General features: G+C 40.9%; 2 protein-coding genes across 2 annotated transcripts in view; both read left to right on the forward strand.

The window, feature by feature from the left end:
- Positions 1 to 6,184, forward strand: part of LOC115385739 (up-regulator of cell proliferation-like) — a 22,061-nt gene extending 15,877 nt beyond the window's left edge. Inside the window, 3 exon segments of the mRNA XM_030087806.1 lie at positions 1,519 to 4,149; positions 4,152 to 4,739; positions 6,018 to 6,184. Coding sequence (XP_029943666.1) covers positions 1,519 to 4,149; positions 4,152 to 4,739; positions 6,018 to 6,184 — 3,386 coding nt within the window.
- A 6,858-nt stretch (positions 6,185 to 13,042) lies between these two features.
- LOC115385742 (interferon-induced very large GTPase 1-like) lies at positions 13,043 to 17,759 on the forward strand. The gene is made up of 4 exons (XM_030087807.1): positions 13,043 to 13,098; positions 13,250 to 13,321; positions 13,439 to 13,505; positions 15,560 to 17,759. The coding sequence occupies exons 2-4, from the start codon at positions 13,301 to 13,303 to the stop codon at positions 16,600 to 16,602; spliced, it is 1,131 nt and encodes a 376-aa protein (XP_029943667.1). The 5' UTR covers positions 13,043 to 13,098; positions 13,250 to 13,300; the 3' UTR covers positions 16,603 to 17,759.
- The last annotated feature ends 2,563 nt before the right edge of the window (positions 17,760 to 20,322 follow it).

The raw sequence follows: 20,322 nt of genomic DNA on the forward strand, positions 1-20,322 counted from the left end.
GGGGGGGGGGGGGGGGGGGGGGGGGGGCTGTGATGCCCTGGATCTCGGGGTGCGTGGCCAGAGCGCTGGGGGGTGGGTAGCCGCCCGTGTGGGCCGGTTCTCCCGGGTGGGTCATGGCCCTCCGCCTGTGTGGGGGGTCGGCTCTTGGGCTCTTGGGCCTTGGGCTCTTGGCTCTGCCCGCCCCGGGCGTCTGGCACCCAGAGTGGACCGGCTCTTGCCGGTCGTGGCCCGGTCGGGGCCCGGGACCCAGGACCACCGGGGTCCCCAGCCGGGGCTTTCCTCTGCCCCATTTCTGAACCGGAGCGTGGGCGTCTGCCTGGGGGAACGGCTTGGATCTGGGCTCTGTGATGACCGCCGACTGTCTGGGCTCTGAGGGCCTCTCTGGCCTGCTTATGGCCTTCTCAGGGGTCAGAGGTCATATATGCATGATCATGATCACTATCACCATCACTATCACCATCATATTTTCATGATCACGCTGATCTTTAATCACTCTTCACATACTCGGTTACCTTGTCTTCTTGTGGTGGTTAGAATAATGGTGATCTGCAGTAGCCCTCTCGTGATGCACGCTCTGAGTTTACTACTAGTTACTAGTCTGTTCACTACTCTGTCAGTTTTTGTGTTGGTTGTCGGCTCTGTTTTGGTGTTGTCTAGATTGGGGTTTGGGATTGTTCTTGGTCGCGTGTGGTGCGTTGACAACACTGTCTTACATTTGTTGTGAATTTGTACATAGGTTGTGCCCCCCCCCCCGTTCTCCCTCTCTTTATCTTTCTCTCTTTCTGTCTCTCGCTCTTTGACCGTTTCCGTCCCGGTCCTGTCCGGCAACCATGCCGAACGCCAGCTTTAAATAAAGGCAGCAGCAGGAGGAGATTCAGTCTCGTCCTGCTGCTAACATTAAAATCTGTTCAGATAGTAAAAGGCTACAATCATACAATATAGCACGACCCAGCTGCTGAGCAGGACAAGGGAAAAAAAAAATTCAAATGAAGTAAAATAACATAAATTATGTTGCTTTTCGGTTTTCCTTTTCAGATAAACACACACATGCACACACACACACACACACACACACACACACAGGGAGAGAGGGCAACAGGGCGACAGAGAGAGGCCCCACACACACTGCAGCGCTCAGCTCCGATCACCCCCCCCGAATCACAATGTTGTGTGATTATATATGGTGTTCTTATGGTTGTTGGTGACTGATTTGAGCTGTGGCGGAGGTCTGCGCTCTCTGAGTGCCGATTTCTAGTTTTAAATTATCAGTACATGCAAAGATTGCCCAGGTTAAACTTGAAATGTTTACTGAAATCTGTGGCAGTGGTGTCATGTTTGTTAAGGGAACATGTGCTGAAAAAAAAAATCATTATTTAAATTTATTATGATGATATTATTAATTGCTTGTATTGTTACTTGGGATCAGCAAGGACTCAAATTACTCGTCCTTGTACTTCGTCAGCAAAAAAAGTGGTATCAGGACATACCTAATTCTGACCTTTTAATTATTGTCCACAGAGACCCACCTGAAGAGCCTTTCGAAAGATCTGGGATTGGAGCAGTTCTACATACAGAAACTATCACTCAGTAAGATACTTCAAATTGATAAGAAGACCACTGATAATCAACCTGCCAAGTGTAAATCTGACCTTCCTTGGTATTTTTTGAAGAAATTGATGATGGTGAATGCAACAGCCAGAAATGTGACATATCGATCAGAATGTGAAAGTGATGTGTCAGAGAATGATGAGTTTGATCTGGATGATCTCCTGAGCAGTTCAAACTCTGCTGATGTGTTGAATCCCCTCGACATAATCACTGCTCTTTTTCTGTGTTCTGATGGTTTTGTGCAGCAGGAATTAGCTCTCAAAATGTCCATGTGTCAGTTTTCTGTGCCTCTGCTGCTTCCTGATTGTGATAAAAATCAGAGCACATTGATGGTGTGGGCTTTGACAGACATTGTTAAAAAGTACAGACCCAAATCACTCTCCAAAGGTTTCACTGAAGACAGAATGGTTAAGTCTGAACTACCAATGATCTCTTTTGTGAGACTGGGTGAGTGCTCTTTGTCCAAGTCAGAGACCCTCAACAAGCTCCTGAGCAGCTCTCAGCAGTACCATGACACCTTTGTTCACCACAACATGGACTGTGGAGACACACCACGAAGAATATCCAATGGACTGACTGAGATGACTTGGTACCTTCCTTGTGGCAATGAAAACATTGATATTTTCAGCCACCCAGTGGCTTTAGCTAACCTCAGAGGAGATATTGCCTCTTTCCAAACACAGTTTTCCTTTTTGTGTCAAACATCTGCAGCAGTCTTTGTTTTCTTTGATAATCTCAACCCTGAGTGGAAACTACTGACCAACCTGAACAGCAAGTCAGAGATATTCTTAGTGGGAAACCACCAGAGCAGGAACTTCAGTCCAGGTGTTCTTAAACAAGTAGCAACTCACATGTCCTTGAAAAACAAAAACATCATTTTGAAGAAGAAATCCATCAATGAAGCAGACTTTGTGAAACGTCTGAGGCAAGCAGTTAGTCATGTAGTTGAGAAAACAGAGATGAAGATGAGAATTGAGCAGATGGCTGAGGTTGCCCATGAACTGGGAATATTGGTGGATGAAGACTCTCCAGAGTGCCAGACTGGAAAACAACAAGCAGACATGATCACTGCTGGAATTCAAGACATCTTGAAGTACAAAGAAGATCAGCTGCCAATGCAAGGGCAAATATGGAAGGATTTTACTGCCTTAGAGAAGGAAGAAGTTCGACTTCGAAAAGTTGGATCTCAAAACATTGAGGACTACAAAAGTGACCTTCAGCTGCAGAGAACTGAACTGCGAAAGAAACAAAAATCTTCTGGCATTTCCACAGCAATGACATCCTTTATCAGTGCAATATCAAGGAACACTTTAGAGAGAGGCTTTTTTCTTAAGTGGATGCGAATTAACCTTGATGACATATCTCGTGTAAAACTGTCAGAACTGAGGGAGCTGTACAAAGAAAAGTGCAAGAACTCTGAGAACAATGCAGAGATCAAAGAAATTGATCAACAGCTTTTTAACAGTTCACTAGGCACTGAACACTTCTTCCGTGAGATGAGTCAAATCTATGAAGCTTCACGAGCTCTAATAGAAACACATCCATCACGTCAGCAGTTAAATCATCTGCCCAAACTTGGTGCACAGCTGCTACTTGATGGATTTCCACTGGAGCTTGTAGATGGAGAAGCTTCCAACATCCCTCTGAGCTGGGTCAGTGATGTTCTCTCTCAGCTCAATGACTTGGTGGGTTCTAAGAACAGGATACTGGTTGTTACAGTTCTGGGAGTTCAGAGCACAGGAAAGTCCACTCTCCTCAACACCATGTTTGGAGTGCAGTTTGCAGTCAGCAGTGGTCGATGCACTCGCGGTGCCTTCATGCTGCTCATCAGAATTGATGAAGAGCTCCAAAAAGAGCTCAACTGTGACTTCATGATGATCATTGACACTGAAGGCTTGAAGTCCCTAGAACTCACCCAGCTGGACAACAGCTATGAACATGACAATGAACTAGCAACACTTGTTGTGGGGCTGAGCGACATCACCATTATCAATATTGCAATGGAGAATTCAACAGAAATGAAGGACATCCTCCAGATAGTCGTGCATGCTTTCCTCCGGATGAAGGAAGTGGGCAAAAAGCCACAATGTTACTTTGTTCACCAGAATGTGTCTGATGTTTCAGCCCACGAGAAGAACTTACGAGATCGGAAGCTGCTCTTTGAACAGTTGAATGAGATGACCCAGGCAGCAGCCAGAGTGGAAAAGAAAGAGCAGAACAAGAGCTTCACTGATGTGATGGCGTATGATCCTGACACTGGGAACTGCTACATTCCTGGTCTCTGGACTGGAAACCCTCCAATGGCACCAGTCAACACAGGCTACAGCGAGGCTGTTTATGAGCTCAAGAAAAACATCATCCAGCTCCTGAGAAACAGAGATTCATCTGTCAACAAAGTGTTGGAGTTTAAAGAGTGGATGACAAGTCTGTGGAATGCAGTGAAGCATGAAAACTTTCTCTTCAGCTTCAGAAACAGCCTTGTCGCCAAGGCCTACATGAGGCTCTGCACAGAATTCAACAAATGGGAATGGGAATTCAAAAGGAAATTTACGACTGGGTCACAAGTGCAGAAACCAAAATTTCTAATTTTGGTACCATTGCTGCACAATCACACACGTCTGACTTGAAACAATTTCACAGTCAGTTAAAAACTGAAGCTGTCAGAGTAATGTCTGACCGGGAGACAAAACTAGTTGATAAAGTAACTCGATACTTCAAGCAAACAGCTGGTCATGTCAATCTGGTTGTTGGATACAAAGAAGATTTTGCAAACAGTGCAAGAAGCCTTCGAAACCAGACTGAGAGGTCTGTACTTGATCAGCTTCAAGCAGCAGTGGACATCAAACAGGGAATGGCAGAGCCCGATACAATTAAAGAAACTCACACAAAAGAAATTGAAAAAGCAGTGTGTGACCTGATTGAGAAATGTCGAAAGAGAAAGGTTCAGATGAGTGATGAAGAGCTGGAGGAGGAATTCAACAAGATGTGGAATGAAACACTGAGCAAACTGACTTCTCCAAAACAACATGTTACAGATGTGTGCGGAGATGTTTATCGGCAGTTGCAAGAAAATCTGGCATACTGGGGACATCATGCAGATGAAATACTAAGCAAAACAAGGCTGGAAGATTGTGGGAAGGAGCCTTTTAAATATACTGCAGAGGGATTCATCAAGAAAATGAAAGACAAAATGTGGGATTGGTTCAACATTGAAAATCACGACAAAGTTGCACAAGAAAAAGCTGACATCATCATCAACACTTGCACACAATTTGTAAATGACAAAATATTTATAAAAAGCAATTATCATGACACTTACATCGAAGAGATACTCCAGATCATTGACCAGCATCTGGAAAAGAATGAAGATCTAAAGAAGGACACAGAGTTTGAAGTTTCTCTGAAACAGCACATCTGTGGATTCACAGCCAGAAAGTTTCAGAAAATGCACGAAGATTTCCTAGAAGAAAACGATCCTTACAGGTGTCTAAATAAATACAAGTCAAAGTTTTTTGCTGATTTCAAAGATGTGTTTCAAGAACGAGATCAGTGTCAGAAGAAAGCTGAAGAGTTTGTCAGCAAATGCTTGAAACCTGCTGTTGAAGACTTCATCAATCGTTACCTGGGTCTTTCTATTGTGGATGAAATGCTGAAGAGGGAGGAATTCAGCACACGAGTCGCTTTCCAGTACTACATTTTACTGGATTTGCTTTCAAAGCAAAACTTCAATGACTATCTGAGCTTCACTTCCTCCTATGAGAGCTTTGTGAAGAAGTGGATCCTTCAAGAAATACAGGAACATTTTTCAAGTTTGTCCAACACATCTGAGTTTGAGGAGCAACATCTTGAGATAAGTGTCAGCCACATAACTGAAGCCATTGAAAAGGCCAAAACACTAAACAGAGAGAATGTGAAAACTTTAGTGGATGATATCTGCAAAGGACTTGGTGATAAACTGGTCATTTCCCAGGATGCAATTGGAGCATTTATGATCCTGAACAATGCTGACCAGGACAAGTTTGCTCACTACCTCATGAATTCTGTGACGGAGATGAAAGAAACTCTGAGAGAGAAGTTCCACAATACTTCCTTTGAAGAAAAACTGAAACATCTCCACATGCAGCCTCAGGATGAGCTTTTCCAGAGAGTGATGGGATGTGGCAAACAGTGTCCATTCTGTGCTGTTCCCTGTGAGGCTGGAGGAGAAGTTCATACACAACACTGGGCCTCATTACACCGACCAGAGGGTCTGAGTCGATGCAGGTGGGGTGACACGAAGAAACTTGAAATTGACATCTGCTCATCTTCTGTTGAAAGTGAAAATATTTTCCGATGCAGTCAAACAAAGGATGAGTATCATCCTTACAAGAGGTACAAAGAAATTTTTCCTGACTGGGATATTTTTCCAGATGGAAGTCTTGAGTCTTCAGACTACTGGAAATACATCATGACCAAGTACAATGATGACTTTGCTAAAGAATATAATGCAGAGCCTGCTGACATTCCTGAAACTTGGAGAAAGATCACATCTCAACAGGCAGAAGAAAGCCTGAAAAAGTCCTTTTACATGAATTGAGACTTTTGATTTATGTCACTTATTCTGAGAGTGTAGAGTGGCAGTTTCATCTTTTTTACATTATCTCCTTGAGATGCACATGAAATTAATTTAATTATATTGTTACTACACAGATATTTAATCACAATCACTTACACTCAAAAATGTATTCTAAAAAATTCTGCTGTGTCTTGGATTGAAATAATGTTTCTAGAATTAACACCAAACTGGTTTCATGTTTCTGTCCAGCACATTGTCAAAATCCAAAATATGATCAGGTGGAACTCCAATACACTCTACCAGCTGAAGTAATCAAGACTGTGTTCTGAAAATGAGGTGTAGTGTGGAGGACTTTTAGCATTCAGGTGAAAATATCAAACGTACATTCATTCATGTGTCATTGACCCATGAATATTTATCTCAAAGAACTTTCCAAACATCATGACAATATCTGCAAGTTAAAAGAGGTGAAACCATCAGAGCACAGACGTATTATACTTTATCAGTTTGTCCTGATCTGATCACTGTACAAACTGCTATTATGATCACTTTCGATCTGTTGCATGACTGTTAAGTAGGGCTGGGTACCGTTAGATATTTTTTGGGTACAAGTACTTTTTCAATACCTCACGTACGGTACCGGTTCCTGAACTGTACTTTTTTCGGTACCTGCATTCACGGCGCACAGACAATGCCATGACTGCATTTGCACTTATGCCACTAGGTGTGCTGCCTGCATGTTCAACCTTACTTTACACTCACACCACAGAGGATGAAGGGTGCTGCAAGCACTGCCGGCTCTCTCTGCATGTTGTTGGAAAAAGAGTGTGAGTTGGTGTCGTGCCAGAACTTGATTTCTGACAGAAAGTGATTTCCGGTCCGCAGAATCAGTTTTTGGCAAGCAAAATAAGCTGATTTTGACGTTGTAAAATCTCTTTACTAATTTTTCAAGTGGTATAAAGTATTGGTTGTGTTCAAATATCATAAATCTGACTTTGGTGTGTTATATTAAATAATTTTGGGGCAAAATATCCCTTTATATATAGTACCAGAGGCATGAATCAGTTTTTGGCAAGCAAAATAAGCTGATTTTGACATGTGCTTTTACTCAATTTTCAAACCGTACAAAGCACTGCTCGGGATCAAATTACTCTGTTGAGCGATCTAGTAATTTTGGTGCAAAAAAAAAAAAAAAGAACACATAGAACACCTCGACGACACACATCTTTATTAGCATAACTCCAAGCCAGATTAAAATCACCAACTAGCTTGTTTAACAGCGATGTAAGGCAACTGGATGTACAGAAGGACATCAAACGCAAACACAAATCATTCGATGATCATAAACAAACTTGTTTGAGCCCGATGAAGACTGCCGCAGAACCACAGAAGCTGTGCTTTTCAGCTGTCCGCAGACCGGAAATCAGTTTTTTGCCGGCAATCACTTTTTGGCATGACACCGACAAGACGTGGTAATATGTTCAATGATGCGATGCAGTGTTTTTTCAGTGAAAGAGAAGAACTAATCAATCATTTCGGCGCATGTTTATTGACCGCGTAGCCACTTTAAAAACCGAAACTGATACCTGTACGCACGTCTCTTGTTCGGTACCAGTATATACCGAAGTTTTTCGGTCGATACCACTGAGGTCCCGTTAAACGGTACCCAGCCCTACTGTTAAGTGAATATTTTGACGAGAAAACATTAAAATGCTCTTATGTTCGTTTTGAGAACATGTGAAATGTTAGCGTGAATAATATTTTGTTGCATTTAGGATTTCAGTGAGATGTAAACATGACACTGGAAAAAGTCAGTTTTAACCAGATTAAGTTTGTGACATGAGATCTGTTGTGGAAAAAAACATGTGATGACTGTTGTGTTTTTATTCTCTTAATGTTAAATTTAATTCAGTTGACCTCTGGCATCATGTTTGAAGTGATTGTGACTTTTTAATGCTGACAATTTTAAAGCTGAATATTTCTTTGAGTTCAGTCTGATATGACATACTTTGCAAACATATATTCAAGGCTCAAAACAAAAAATGTTGAAACTTGCGCCTGCAACAAAGGTTTTGAGTCAACGAAATCATGTAATGCATTTGGTGAAAATGTTTTGATTGATGAAGGTTTTTATTGATTTTAAATGTTAAAATCTTAACTCTACATGATGACATTTTTCAAGGATGTACAGGATCATGTTAAACTGTCAGAATGAATAAAGAGACGAGACGAGCAGACTGGCTATGAATGTCTTTAATGTTTCCCAGATCAGAATCACAGCATACAGCGTATAATAACTTCTAAAGTAAACAGAAATATCATCACCTCATTTATTTATATAGTTTCACTTGACTTTTTAAATAATCATCTTTTTTTAAAGTCCATTATTTAACATATTTCTTCATGTCAAGTTTTAGCTTTGTGAATTCAACAGAGTGTAAAAACCAGACAACAGGTGCAAATTTGCAGAGGAAACCGAGCTGAAGGTTGACGAGTCGTGTGATGATGAGCTTTCTGAGTTCTGCTCCTGTTTGACTGAGTTGAGATCAGAATAATAATAATAACGCACTGGTTTTATATAGCGCTTTTCAGGACACTCAAAGACACTTTACATTGCATTATTCATTCACACCATACTGGGTGGTGGTAAGCTACTATTGTAGCCACAGCTGCCCTGGGGTAGACTGACGGAAGCAAGGCTGCCAATCTGCGCCATCGGCCCCTCCAACCACCACCAACCATTCACTCTCACAACTTTCATACCAGGCAACGTGGGTGAAGTGTCTTGCCCAAGGACACAACAGTTCCACGCCTGCGGGAACAGGGATCGAACCACCAACCTTCCAGTTATAACACGACCTGCTCTACCAACTGAGCTACTGAGAATGAAGTGAGATGAAGCTGTTTGACCCTCCAGGCTGCAGTGAGTCACTTTGTAACGCAGCAGAGGCCAAGTGTGTGTCGGTCCAGTCTGATCCACAGGTGAAAACACGCTCAGAGTGTGACGGACTGAAAGAGCCTTCTGCTACATGACGTCACAGCCAGAAACACACCAGCACACTGCCACACAGCGCCACGGATGAAGGAAAGAGTCCCAGCACCTGTGTGATGGCGTCACTCTCTGAGGATAAGAGGCATCTTCTGGTGTCAAAGCCCTCATGTCTGTCCCACTGCTAAATCAGGAGGCTACATGTAAACAACTGCTACATGTTCACAGAGCTCACATTTTGTCAGCCGCACTTGTGTTTTGTGTTGGTTTAGCAGGAATCACTGGGAGGCAAAATGTCGCTGATATCAGAGCTCTCAGCCCAGGCCCGCCCTTAACCAATCCGGCGCCCTAGGCAAGATTTTAGGTGGCGCCCCCTTGCATTGCCAGCATATACTAAACTAACAAGAAACTTGATAGATTTGTCTTTGACAATTGTTTTATTTAAAGGAAGATAATTCCCAATCAGCATAGTCAACAAGATAATAAATTATCGATAAATATATGCAAAATTAAATGAATATATGAAATACAACATGAATACCTAACATGAAATATAAATGGTACAGAAAATCAAACATCAAGCTTCTTTCAGCAGAAGCCACTGGAACAGGAGGAGTGGCAGAGATTCTCAGTGCAGCCCACATGTTGGTAAAGTTCTGCCAGCTTCTTCTCATGAAGGTGTAGCTGAGGTGGAGGCACCAGGAGGAGCACATTCTGAGGTGGAAGCACCAAATGAAGCCTTGATTCTGCTGCATCCCAGGCAGACTATGATGCTGAGGTGGAGGCAGCAGCAGCAGATGTGGTAGATGGTCCAGGGGGGATTTGGAAACTTCAGCAGCACATCTGAAAAGAGTACGTGACTCCACTGAGTATCTAATTATAAAAACACATGATTCCAAGAATAAAATGACATGTTATAATAAAAAAGCCCATATACATGTATGATGTTCACTATGGAGTGCATGTATAATATACAATGCACTGGTTTCTGATTTGCAAATTAGATGTTCAGTTTATTGTCAATACAGTGGAATGCTGAATAGCACAATGTAAAGCAGCAGTAAACTGCAGTACTGACGTTATAATACACATCTGACTGAATTACAGCAGTGCTGATATTCACAGCAGCGTTCCCTCTCCTGTGATACTCTTAATTGACATTAATGATGAGCCCACAGCTAGAAGATCTGGGTGGAAAAGTGACGATTACCAGCAGGGCAAACGTTAGCTACCCAGATGGCAAATAAAACCTTTAAAAAAAGAATGAAAGAAAATGTAAACAGCGTCAGAAATGATCTAGTATAAAATTCCCTGAGGAATGTAAGCTGAGAATACCAGTAGTTATCTACATGATCTACATTATTTTCAACAACAAGCCCCTCCACACTTTTGATGCTGTTTATTTATTGATTAGCGGCAATGTCGCTTAATCCAGGTTAATGTCACGTTCTGCAACAGAGACATAATTTCATACAACATTACCTCCGTCTTCCTTTCGTTTCTCCTCCTCTTCTTGTTTTTTCTTCCCGGGGCACCGGGACAGTTCTGGTCGTTTCGACATCTGTTCATCCACTGATGAGGGACGTCCAGAAACGGTCATGGAGTGAAGAAGAAAGGGAGGAGGGGGCGTGGGGCGGGCAGCTGGGGGGTGCAGATAACTCAGTAAATAATGGTAAACTCCTGGAATTAATAAAATGTCTTCGCTTCAGACTGCTACTGACAACCAATAGCGGAGCAGGCGTGGGGCGGAGGGGGCGGCTGCCCCGGCCCACTGCTGCGCGGGGGTCCATCCTGAAGGGGGAAAAAAGTGTGCTGAAGAAAATGTAAGGAAGGAAAGTTGGACTCTATAACAGTCACGTTCATGAGGATAAAGTTGTTTAAAAAATAAAAATTAACAAAAAAATTCTCGCTCATGTTGTCTGTTTAGTTTTCTCGGAGGTGCAGCCTGTAATCCTGTCGTTTCGCTTTTACCGTAATGCGAAGAATACGTGCGCACCGCTAAAAAGCATGTCGCCTACCGAGTTTACTGCGGTCAAGCCAGCCGGCGCTCTGACAAACACAGTGAAGTGAGCCGACACGTTATTTAGTGGTGCGCACATATTCTACGCATTACGGTAAAAGCGAAACCGAGAGGATTGCAAAACAAACGTTGATCACAACCTTATTCATAATTAATAGAAGACACGTGAATAATGTTGACAAAAAACTAAACTGAACAAATTAAATTAAGGAAACCTTGTCCTAATTATGCTTTTCAGTCAATAGATCAAATAAACAGATAAAGAGCTCAAATACTGCATTGGCCTTACAAATATTAATATAATTTTTTTGCAATATTTAAAGCAAAAACAGAGGTGTGTCTGAAAGAGACACTACAGTAATGTGATTCACAAGTGATTTGGAATCAATAGGTCAAATAACCTGGGAGCTATTGAGCTACAATATTGTATTTTTCAATTAAATAATAATACAAATTATTAGGCACATTAACAGAGGAAACAAAGATGTGTGTCGGAACCAGACAGTGTAGTAATGTGATTCACATGTGATTTGGAGTCAATAGGTCAAATAACCTGGGAGCTATTGAGAAAAAAAATCTATTTTTTATAAAAATATTAATACAAATTATTGAAAATGTTAAAAGCTAAAAGAAAGAGGTGTGTCTGAACCAGACAGTGTAGTACATTACGTACATTGTACATTACATTATCTGCAGCATTTTTTTAAGCAATTATGTTTTAATGGGGATGTTTAGGCCACAAGAGCCCATGGAAAATTGCTTGCCCCCCCCCCCCCCCCCCCCACCGGACTGGGACCCCTGCTCCGCTTTTGTGATTTCAGCTAAAACCTTCGTAATCACAATTTAAATACTTCTGAAACCACTTTAAAATCACTACAATGGAGTATTGGAGTGGGACTTTAAAGCCCAAGTCTGACCCACTATGTAGGAGTTAATGTGATTCTGCAACAACTTTCTTTTTGTTTTTAAACTGAATCAAATACCATTTTCTAAGGAAGGATCATTTTTAAGGCAGGAAATAAGACAGCAAACTGAATGTACAGACACGTTTAAAAGATTCATCTTAATATTTTTGATAAAGTAAAACAAGCTGATAGAAAATGTTAAAAAAAAAAAAAAAGGAAGGTTGACTGGGGTGGGTACACAGCCACAACTGAATATAACTTGTTGCCATTATGACAGAAAAAGTCTCCACTTTCTCATCAGTCACAGTCAGCAGAAATGGTAACTTGGCTAAACGGTTTTATCTTGCATTTCCAAATCAGATTTTGGTCTCACACGTCCACAGAGAAAAATATATTTTCAATGAACTCCTGAGAGCAGATGTCAGGAGAGAAGCACATGCGATGATATTAACATTTATTGCTCCAGCACATCATTTTTTGACCTCACTACTTGTGTAAAACCCACACTGGCACATGGAAAATATTTAAATTCCACAAAGGCAGGCTCTGGGAATACTTCCTGTAAGTTGAAAGTGCTTATCAATGCTCATTATCAGAGAAGAAATATACAAATCTGAATATGAATTACAGTTTAATACTTTTTTCTTTAAATTTGGATAATCTTCTTTCACATGTAAGTCTATATATGGAAAGTGCGACACAGTAGACAAGGTCACTTTGACTCTTAAAGCCTCAAAAGTAAATGACACAGAGTGCTGGTTTGTTGTTACAAAGGACATTTGTCTGATCAGTGCCAAGAAAGAAACCATTTTTCCTGTTATTGTAAGTACTGTTGTCTTGGCTCAAGTCATTTTTTGCTGCTCCAAACAGGAAAGTGAAAGTATTTAGCAAGCAGAGGAAAAACAACTGACAGGATGGGTGTGGCACATGATTTCAAAGTTTCACCATCGACTGCAATCCTCATTCACATCAACTCCTGGCAGACAAGAAGGAGCTACTTTACCATGGACAATTCAAGCTCGTAGGTTACAGTTTTATTACTTTTAAAATAAACATTAATGGACAGATTTTCTTCCACTTTTGACATTCTGCTTATTCAAACTTGACTTCAGTTGCCATGTGGATGTGCACATTGTCACACTGAATGTCTTTTATTGTCCTGTTACTTTCAGTCAGCGGTAGTTTGATCCAGACTGACTGAGAGGACCGAGAGTGAAGATAGGATGGAAAGTTCAGAGGATGAGGTAAACAAACTCCTGGGACAGAACAAAACAGAATCGTAGCAGAAAATCTTAAATGCTGTGGTAAATAATAGTTCAAGCAATTATTGTTTTTTTATTCGTTTCTTTGTCTTTAACAAGGAATTCTATGACGGACTGGGTGCTTCATTTGGCCCCAAGAGAAGAGAAGACTCTCCTCAACATGACAGTAAGTTACAGCTCAAGTAACAACTACAATAACCAACATTCCAGTTTCATTATTTTACAATGTAGACAGGTTAAAATATGAGACTTTCTAATTTGCTTAATGAAACATTTCTTTTTTACTCTGAGTGTAGAGCCACGACAACAGCTAAAACAAGTAAGTTAAATAATGATTATAATGGAAAACATATTTGGATTGAAACAAAGCATTTCCTTTGGTTGACAGTCAGGGCGTCCAAACTTTTTTTCACAGAGAACTGTAAGTAGCTTTCTACCTCCACTTACTTCTAAGGCTGGTACACACTACAGGATTCTTTGAACTTTCCCTGATTTTAGAGACCTCACACCTGATGAGTTCTCTATTCTAATCTTACAGTGTGTGGTGTACACTATGGGGCACATCACACACACACGTCAACAGACAGTTAGTTTGCTATTCACTTATTTGGGGGTTGGTTACTTGTGTCTGCAATGTAATTCCTAATAGTAGTAAGTCTGGTGATGTAGTTGCAGTAAATATATCCACAAACCTTGAAGCTCTCAGACAGCCCCTTCTCGGTCAGCCCCTTCAAAAAGAAACAGTCAGAGAGCACACTCTCTCTGTGTTGGTGGTATTTTGGTTTCAGAATTTATTTGGTATTCTGACATTGGGTTTTGTATACTGGCATTTAATGTATGTCATGAAGATTGTTCCTCATTGGAAAAAAATGGCAGTCGCTGTCACGGTTCTGTAACTAACGGCACACTGACTGCACTGCAGTCAGACAGTGGCCAATCAGTGGCCGGCCATCTTCCAACGTCACGTTCTCGGCCCCCCTTGGCCCGCTTGGAACCTCAGCGGGGCAGGGACCAGCGGGGACCATGAAAGTATCTGATAATGGAAACGTGCAGGAACCAAGGCAGAAGGCTATAAGCGGGGACCAGTGGAAAAGTGCCACAATATAGTTGTCCATGAAATTCCTGAATTACCTTTTCTCTCAAACTAAAGTATCATTGACTGAAATAACATGTAAACATCAAATCTGTTCAGCTAAAATGAACAAGGTTTGACTTTTAGAAAAAGTTAAAAATGACAGTTATCTTCACTCCCATCTCGATGCCATTGTGAAACCATGTAGAATAACAGACAGCAATGCTTTAAAAACAGGTTGGTAGAAATGAAAACATTAACCTCAAAACATTTCAAAGTGTGAACACAGTTGCAACGTCTAAAACACCGAGCTGAAAGATCAATTATGCAGCATTTATAAAAAGTGATGGATCGATGTGTCAAACAGGGTTTTTGATTTTAAAATCCCTTCAATTTCACTGTTCCCACACTCAACATGTTGTCTTTGGATCACATTTCTTTGCCATTTCCTTGTTATTTTTGGCAACAGTCTTATTTTAAAATAGTCAGGTTGTAAATAAGATAAGGTCGACACAAGGTTAATAGAACATATTGGTGAAGCTATTTACTTTGTTAAATTCATTCATGCCTTGCAGTCCTCTGCTTCAATATCCTCGCTGGTAGAGACATCAGTCTTCAACTGGAAAACTACTTTCACATTTGCATGAATTTTGACCTGATAAATGTTGACCACAGAGACCCACCGGGAGAGCTTTTTGAGGGATGTGGGATTGGAGTTGTTGTAATTGCAATTTTAACAAAGGGCATCAAACGGTGAGTTCTTGGTGGTCTCAATTTATTAAGCTGCGCAACTGAGAAATCACACAGTCACTAGAGTAACAGGGTGAGTTCTGCCCTCGCAGGGGCGTGCAAGTCTCTAATAACTATCTGCCATGTACACTCCCAGAGGCCTTGACTGCACCCAGCCATAGGCTGGACACAGGAAGACTCCCATGAGTGCCCACAGCTCTGAAGCTAAGATTATCAGGAAAAGTCAATTCTAGACAAAACATTCGCGGTTCCTCACACATCTGAGTGTGTGAGAGCTACGGTTAGTTATAACAAATAAATCTAAGCACTGCAAAACAATTAAGCATGCACTCATTAGAACTTTCCATCACACAGTTGTACACACAGAAACTATCACTCAGTAACTGCTGATTTCAAAGATGTGTTTCAGGAACGAGATCAGTGCCAGAAGAAAGCTGAAGAGTTTGTCGCGAAATGCTTGAAACCTGCTGTTGAAGACTTCATCAATCGTTACCTGGGTCTTTCTATTGTGGATGAAATGCTGAAGAAGAAGGAATTCAGCACACGAGTCGCTTTCCAGTACTACATTTTACTGGATTTGCTTTCAAAGGAAAGCTTTGATGACTACCTGAGTTTCACTTCCTCCTATGAGAGCTTTGTGAAGAAGTGGATCCTTCAAAAAATACAGGAACATTTTTCAAGTTCCTCCAAAACATCTGAGTTTGAGAATCAACATCTTGAGACAAGTGTCAGCTACATAAATGAAGGAATTAAAAAGGCCAAAACACTAAACAGAGAGAATGTGAAAACTTTAGTGGAGGACATCTGTAAAGAGCTTGGTGATAAACTGGTCATTTCCCAGGATGCACTTGGAGCATTTATGATCCTGAACAATGCTGATCAGAACAAGTTTGCTGACTACCTCACAATTTCTGTGATTGCCATGAAAATTTCTTTGAGAGAGAAGTTCAAAACATCAACGTTCAAAGACAAACGAAAATGTCTCCACATGCAGCCTCAGGATGAGCTTTTCCAGAGAGTGATCGGATGTGGCAAAAAGTGTCCGTTCTGTGCTGTTCCCTGTGAGGCTGGAGGAGAAGCTCATGCACAACACTGGGCCTCATTACACCGACCACTGGGTCTGAATAACTACAGGTGTAATATGAAACTTTCCACTGACATCTGTTCATCTCTTGTTGAAAATGATGGTTGCTTTCGTTGTCCTCAAACAAACATTGAAAGTCATCCTTATAAGAGGTACAGAGAAATATTCCCTGACTGGGATATTTTTCCAGATGGAAGTCTTGAGGCTTCAGACTACTGGAAATACATCATGACCAAGTACAATGATGACTTTGCCAAACAGTATAATGCAGAGCCTGCTGACATTCCTTCACCTTGGAGAAAGATCACACATCAGCAGGCAGAAGAAAGCCTGAAAAAGTCTTTTTACATGAAGTGAGACTTTTCATTTACATCACTTACTCTGAGTGTAGAGTGAGTTTCATATTTTATAATCTACCTGTTGAGACTCACATGTCATGAAGTGAATCATATTGTTATGACATAGATATTAACACCACATTAAACAACACTTTTCTTGACTTCACACTAAACTAGTCGTGTTTCTGTTGAGCACATTGTGAAAATCCAAAATGTGAACAGGTGGAACTCTGATGCACTCCACCAGTTGAAGTAATCATGACAGTGTTCTGAAAATGAGGTGTAGTGTGGAGAACTTTTAGCATTCAGTATAAAATATCAAAAGTACATTGATTCATGTATCATTGCCTCGTGAACATTTATCTCAAAGAACTTTCCAAACATCGTGACACTGTAAGGTAAAAGAGGAGAAACCATCAGAGCACAGAGGTATTTTGTTTTATCAGTTTGCCCTGATCTGATCACTGTAAATACTGTTATTATGATCATTTCAGATTTGTTTCATGACTGTTAAGTGATTATTTTGATGAGAAAACATTAAAATGTTCTTGTACGCATTTTGAGAATATGTGAAACGTTTGTGTGAATAATCTTTTGTTGCATTTATGATTTTAGTGAGATGTAAACATGATAGTGGAAAAAGTCAGTTTTAACCAGATTAAGTTCGTGACATGAGAGCTGTGATGAATATTGTGTTTTTGTTCTTGTTTTCTTGATGATGATAAATTTCCTTCAGTTCAGTTGTGGCATCATCATGCATGTGTGAAGTAATTGTAAGTTTTCATGCTGACAATTTTAAAGCTGAATATTTGAGTTCAGTCTGATACGACATAATTTAAAAACATATATTCAAGGCTCAAAACAAAAAATGTTGAAACTTGCGTCCGCAACAAAGGGAGTCGATGAAATCATGTTGCATGTTTGTTGAAAATGTTTTGACTGATGAAGGTTTGTATTGACTTTTAAATGTTTAAATCTTAATTCTACATGGTGACATTTTTCAAGGATGTACAGGATCATGTTAAACTGTCAGAATGAATAAAGAGACAAGACGAGCAGACTGGCTATGAATGTCTTTAATGTTTCCCAGATCAGAATCACAGCATACAGCGTATAATAACTTCTAAAGTAAACAGAAATATCATCACCTCATTTATTTATATAGTTTCACTTGACTTTTTTAATAATCATCTTTTTTTAAAATTCCATCATTTATTAACATATTTCTTCATGTCAAGTTTCAGCTTTGTGAATTCAACAGAGTGTAAAAACCAGACAACAGGTGCAAATTTGCAGAGGAAACCGAGCTGAAGGTTGACGAGTCGTGTGATGATGAGCTTTCTGAGTTCTGCTCCTGTTTGACTGAGTTGAGACCAGAATGAAGTGAGATGAAGCTGTTTGACCCTCCAGGCTGCAGTGAGTCACTTTGTAACGCAGCAGAGGCCAAGTGTGTGTCGGTCCAGTCTGATCCACAGGTGAACACACACGCTCAGAGTGTGACAGACTGAAAGAGCCTTCTGCTACATGACGTCACAGCCAGAAACACACCAGCACACTGCCACACAGCGCCACGGACGAAGGACAAAGTCCCAGCACCTGTGTGATGGCGCCACTCTCTGAGGATAAGAGGCATCTTCTGGTATCAAAGCCCTCATGTCTGTCCCACTGCTAAATCAGGAGGCTACATGTAAACAACTGCTACATGTTCACAGAGCTCACATTTCGTCAGCCGCACTTGTGTTTTGTGTTGGTTTAGCAGGAATCAGTGGAAGGCAAACTGTGGCTGATATCAGAGCTCTCAGCCTCTGAAGTGTTTGTAGGAGGGTCAGTGACAGATTTGGTTGGGAAGTTAAACTTTGAATACCTTTGTTAAAACAACTTGAATCAGACGGCAAAAGTCTTCCTGTCATTTTAATGCAGTTACATTTTAGTGGTTTATCTTCAATCATTTCATGCAGATTTTAAAGGGAGTTCATTGGAGAAACGTCAATATTTGGTCTGATCACTGTCAAAGCTATTTAGAGCATGAAAATGGAAGAAATGATGCAGATCAGTGAAATCAAACTGCAACTAATCCAAATATATCTGAGAAAGATCAATAAAACTCCAGAATCTCTGGCCCTTTGCTGGGTGATGGTGTGAGTGGAGAGGACTTCTGCTACAATATCAAGATGCTACAGGATGCCCACGCCATCGTGACAAACATGAAAACAACCTCAGATGACACCTAATCATGGCAAAAGGGTAATTACTTTGACACCTCAAGCTGGTGAAGGTATTTTTTTTTCTTGTTGCAAACTGCACCTGTTGTCTTTTTCCCCATCACAAAATCAGCATATCATTCATTCACTCAAAAGAAAACCCAAAAGAAACAAAGAAAAAACTAACAGGAAACTTAATATTTACAAATATTTTGTCTGTTTGATTCTTACACTTAAAAATGTACAGTTTTGCTCCTCATCCAGATGTTGTGTTTGTCTTCATCTCTGCCTCCTGGTTTGGTTCATGTTCTTCTTCTCATGTCCAGAGTCCTCATGGTGGGCTGACTGTGCTCAATCTGTCACAATGGCTCCCTCCAGTGTTAGCTTATAAAATAGACAAGGAGAAAGAGCCAGGCCGGGCCAAACACCTTGTTCCTGTTCTCGCCTCCCGTGATTGCTGTCACTGCCTCCTCATCCACAGGAGTGAGTACAAAAGGCTCCATATGGACGGATCAGTTCCCTCCTATGCAGACAGATTCGGAAGGTATCCTCCCAGCAAACACACACTTTCACACAATGTGGGCAGAATCTCTGAATAGCCTTTGAATGTCCTTCAGGAGGACTCGGATCAGTTTTATCCTGATCTTTCAGCTTCCTGTTTCTACATTTAAGGCTGTGAGTCCCTTATGGTCTCCAGTTTTCCACAGCGGGTGTCTTTTCTCGTCCATCATGTGTCTCACAGCAGCAATCCTCCACATCTGTTGATTTACATTGTGCACATTTCCTTTTCAGTGGGCTTATAAAATGTTTGATGGGGGAGCATATATATATATATATATATATATATATATATATATATATATATATGCTCCCCCATCAAACATTATATATATATATATATATATATATATATATATATATATATATATATATATATATATATATATATATATATGTATTAGGGCTGTCGCGGTAAACCGGTATTGACGATAATCGTGATATTAAAAAATGAAATTTCAATATCGTGTTCAAAATGCGCACATGATAATATCGCATAGAGAATGTAGTGCCACTTGAAACGTGTTGAAGTGTATTTTCAAAATCCGCTCCTGTTCTTCCGCCCTGCTTCTCTCCCTCCTGCAGCACTCCAGCCTGTCCCCCTCCCCTCTCATATAAACACAGCAGAGCAGCGGTAGCCGCACGGCTGCTAGCTTGCGCGGCTCCCAGTTAACGAGCGTCACGAGTGAACTAAACACGTCGGCGGTGGCCGACAACGACAGCGGGACGCTCTATCCTCACCCGAAAAAAGTGAAGTCGGTGGTGTGGGAGTTTTTTGGGTTCCTAAAAGTGGAAGCGGACAAGTTTGACGACACGCCAATTTGCAAGAAATGCCGAGCTTCATAAAAAATCTGCCATAAGCAGAGAATGGAAACAGAAAAAGAAAAATATCCCCGTGATTGTTCAGTAGACATATGACTTGTCATTCTTCAGTTACAGACATATGACTTGTCATTCTTCAGTTACATACAAATGCTTTG

This window comes from Salarias fasciatus, unplaced genomic scaffold (genome assembly GCF_902148845.1).
Source record: "Salarias fasciatus unplaced genomic scaffold, fSalaFa1.1, whole genome shotgun sequence".
Taxonomy (NCBI): domain Eukaryota; kingdom Metazoa; phylum Chordata; class Actinopteri; order Blenniiformes; family Blenniidae; genus Salarias; species Salarias fasciatus.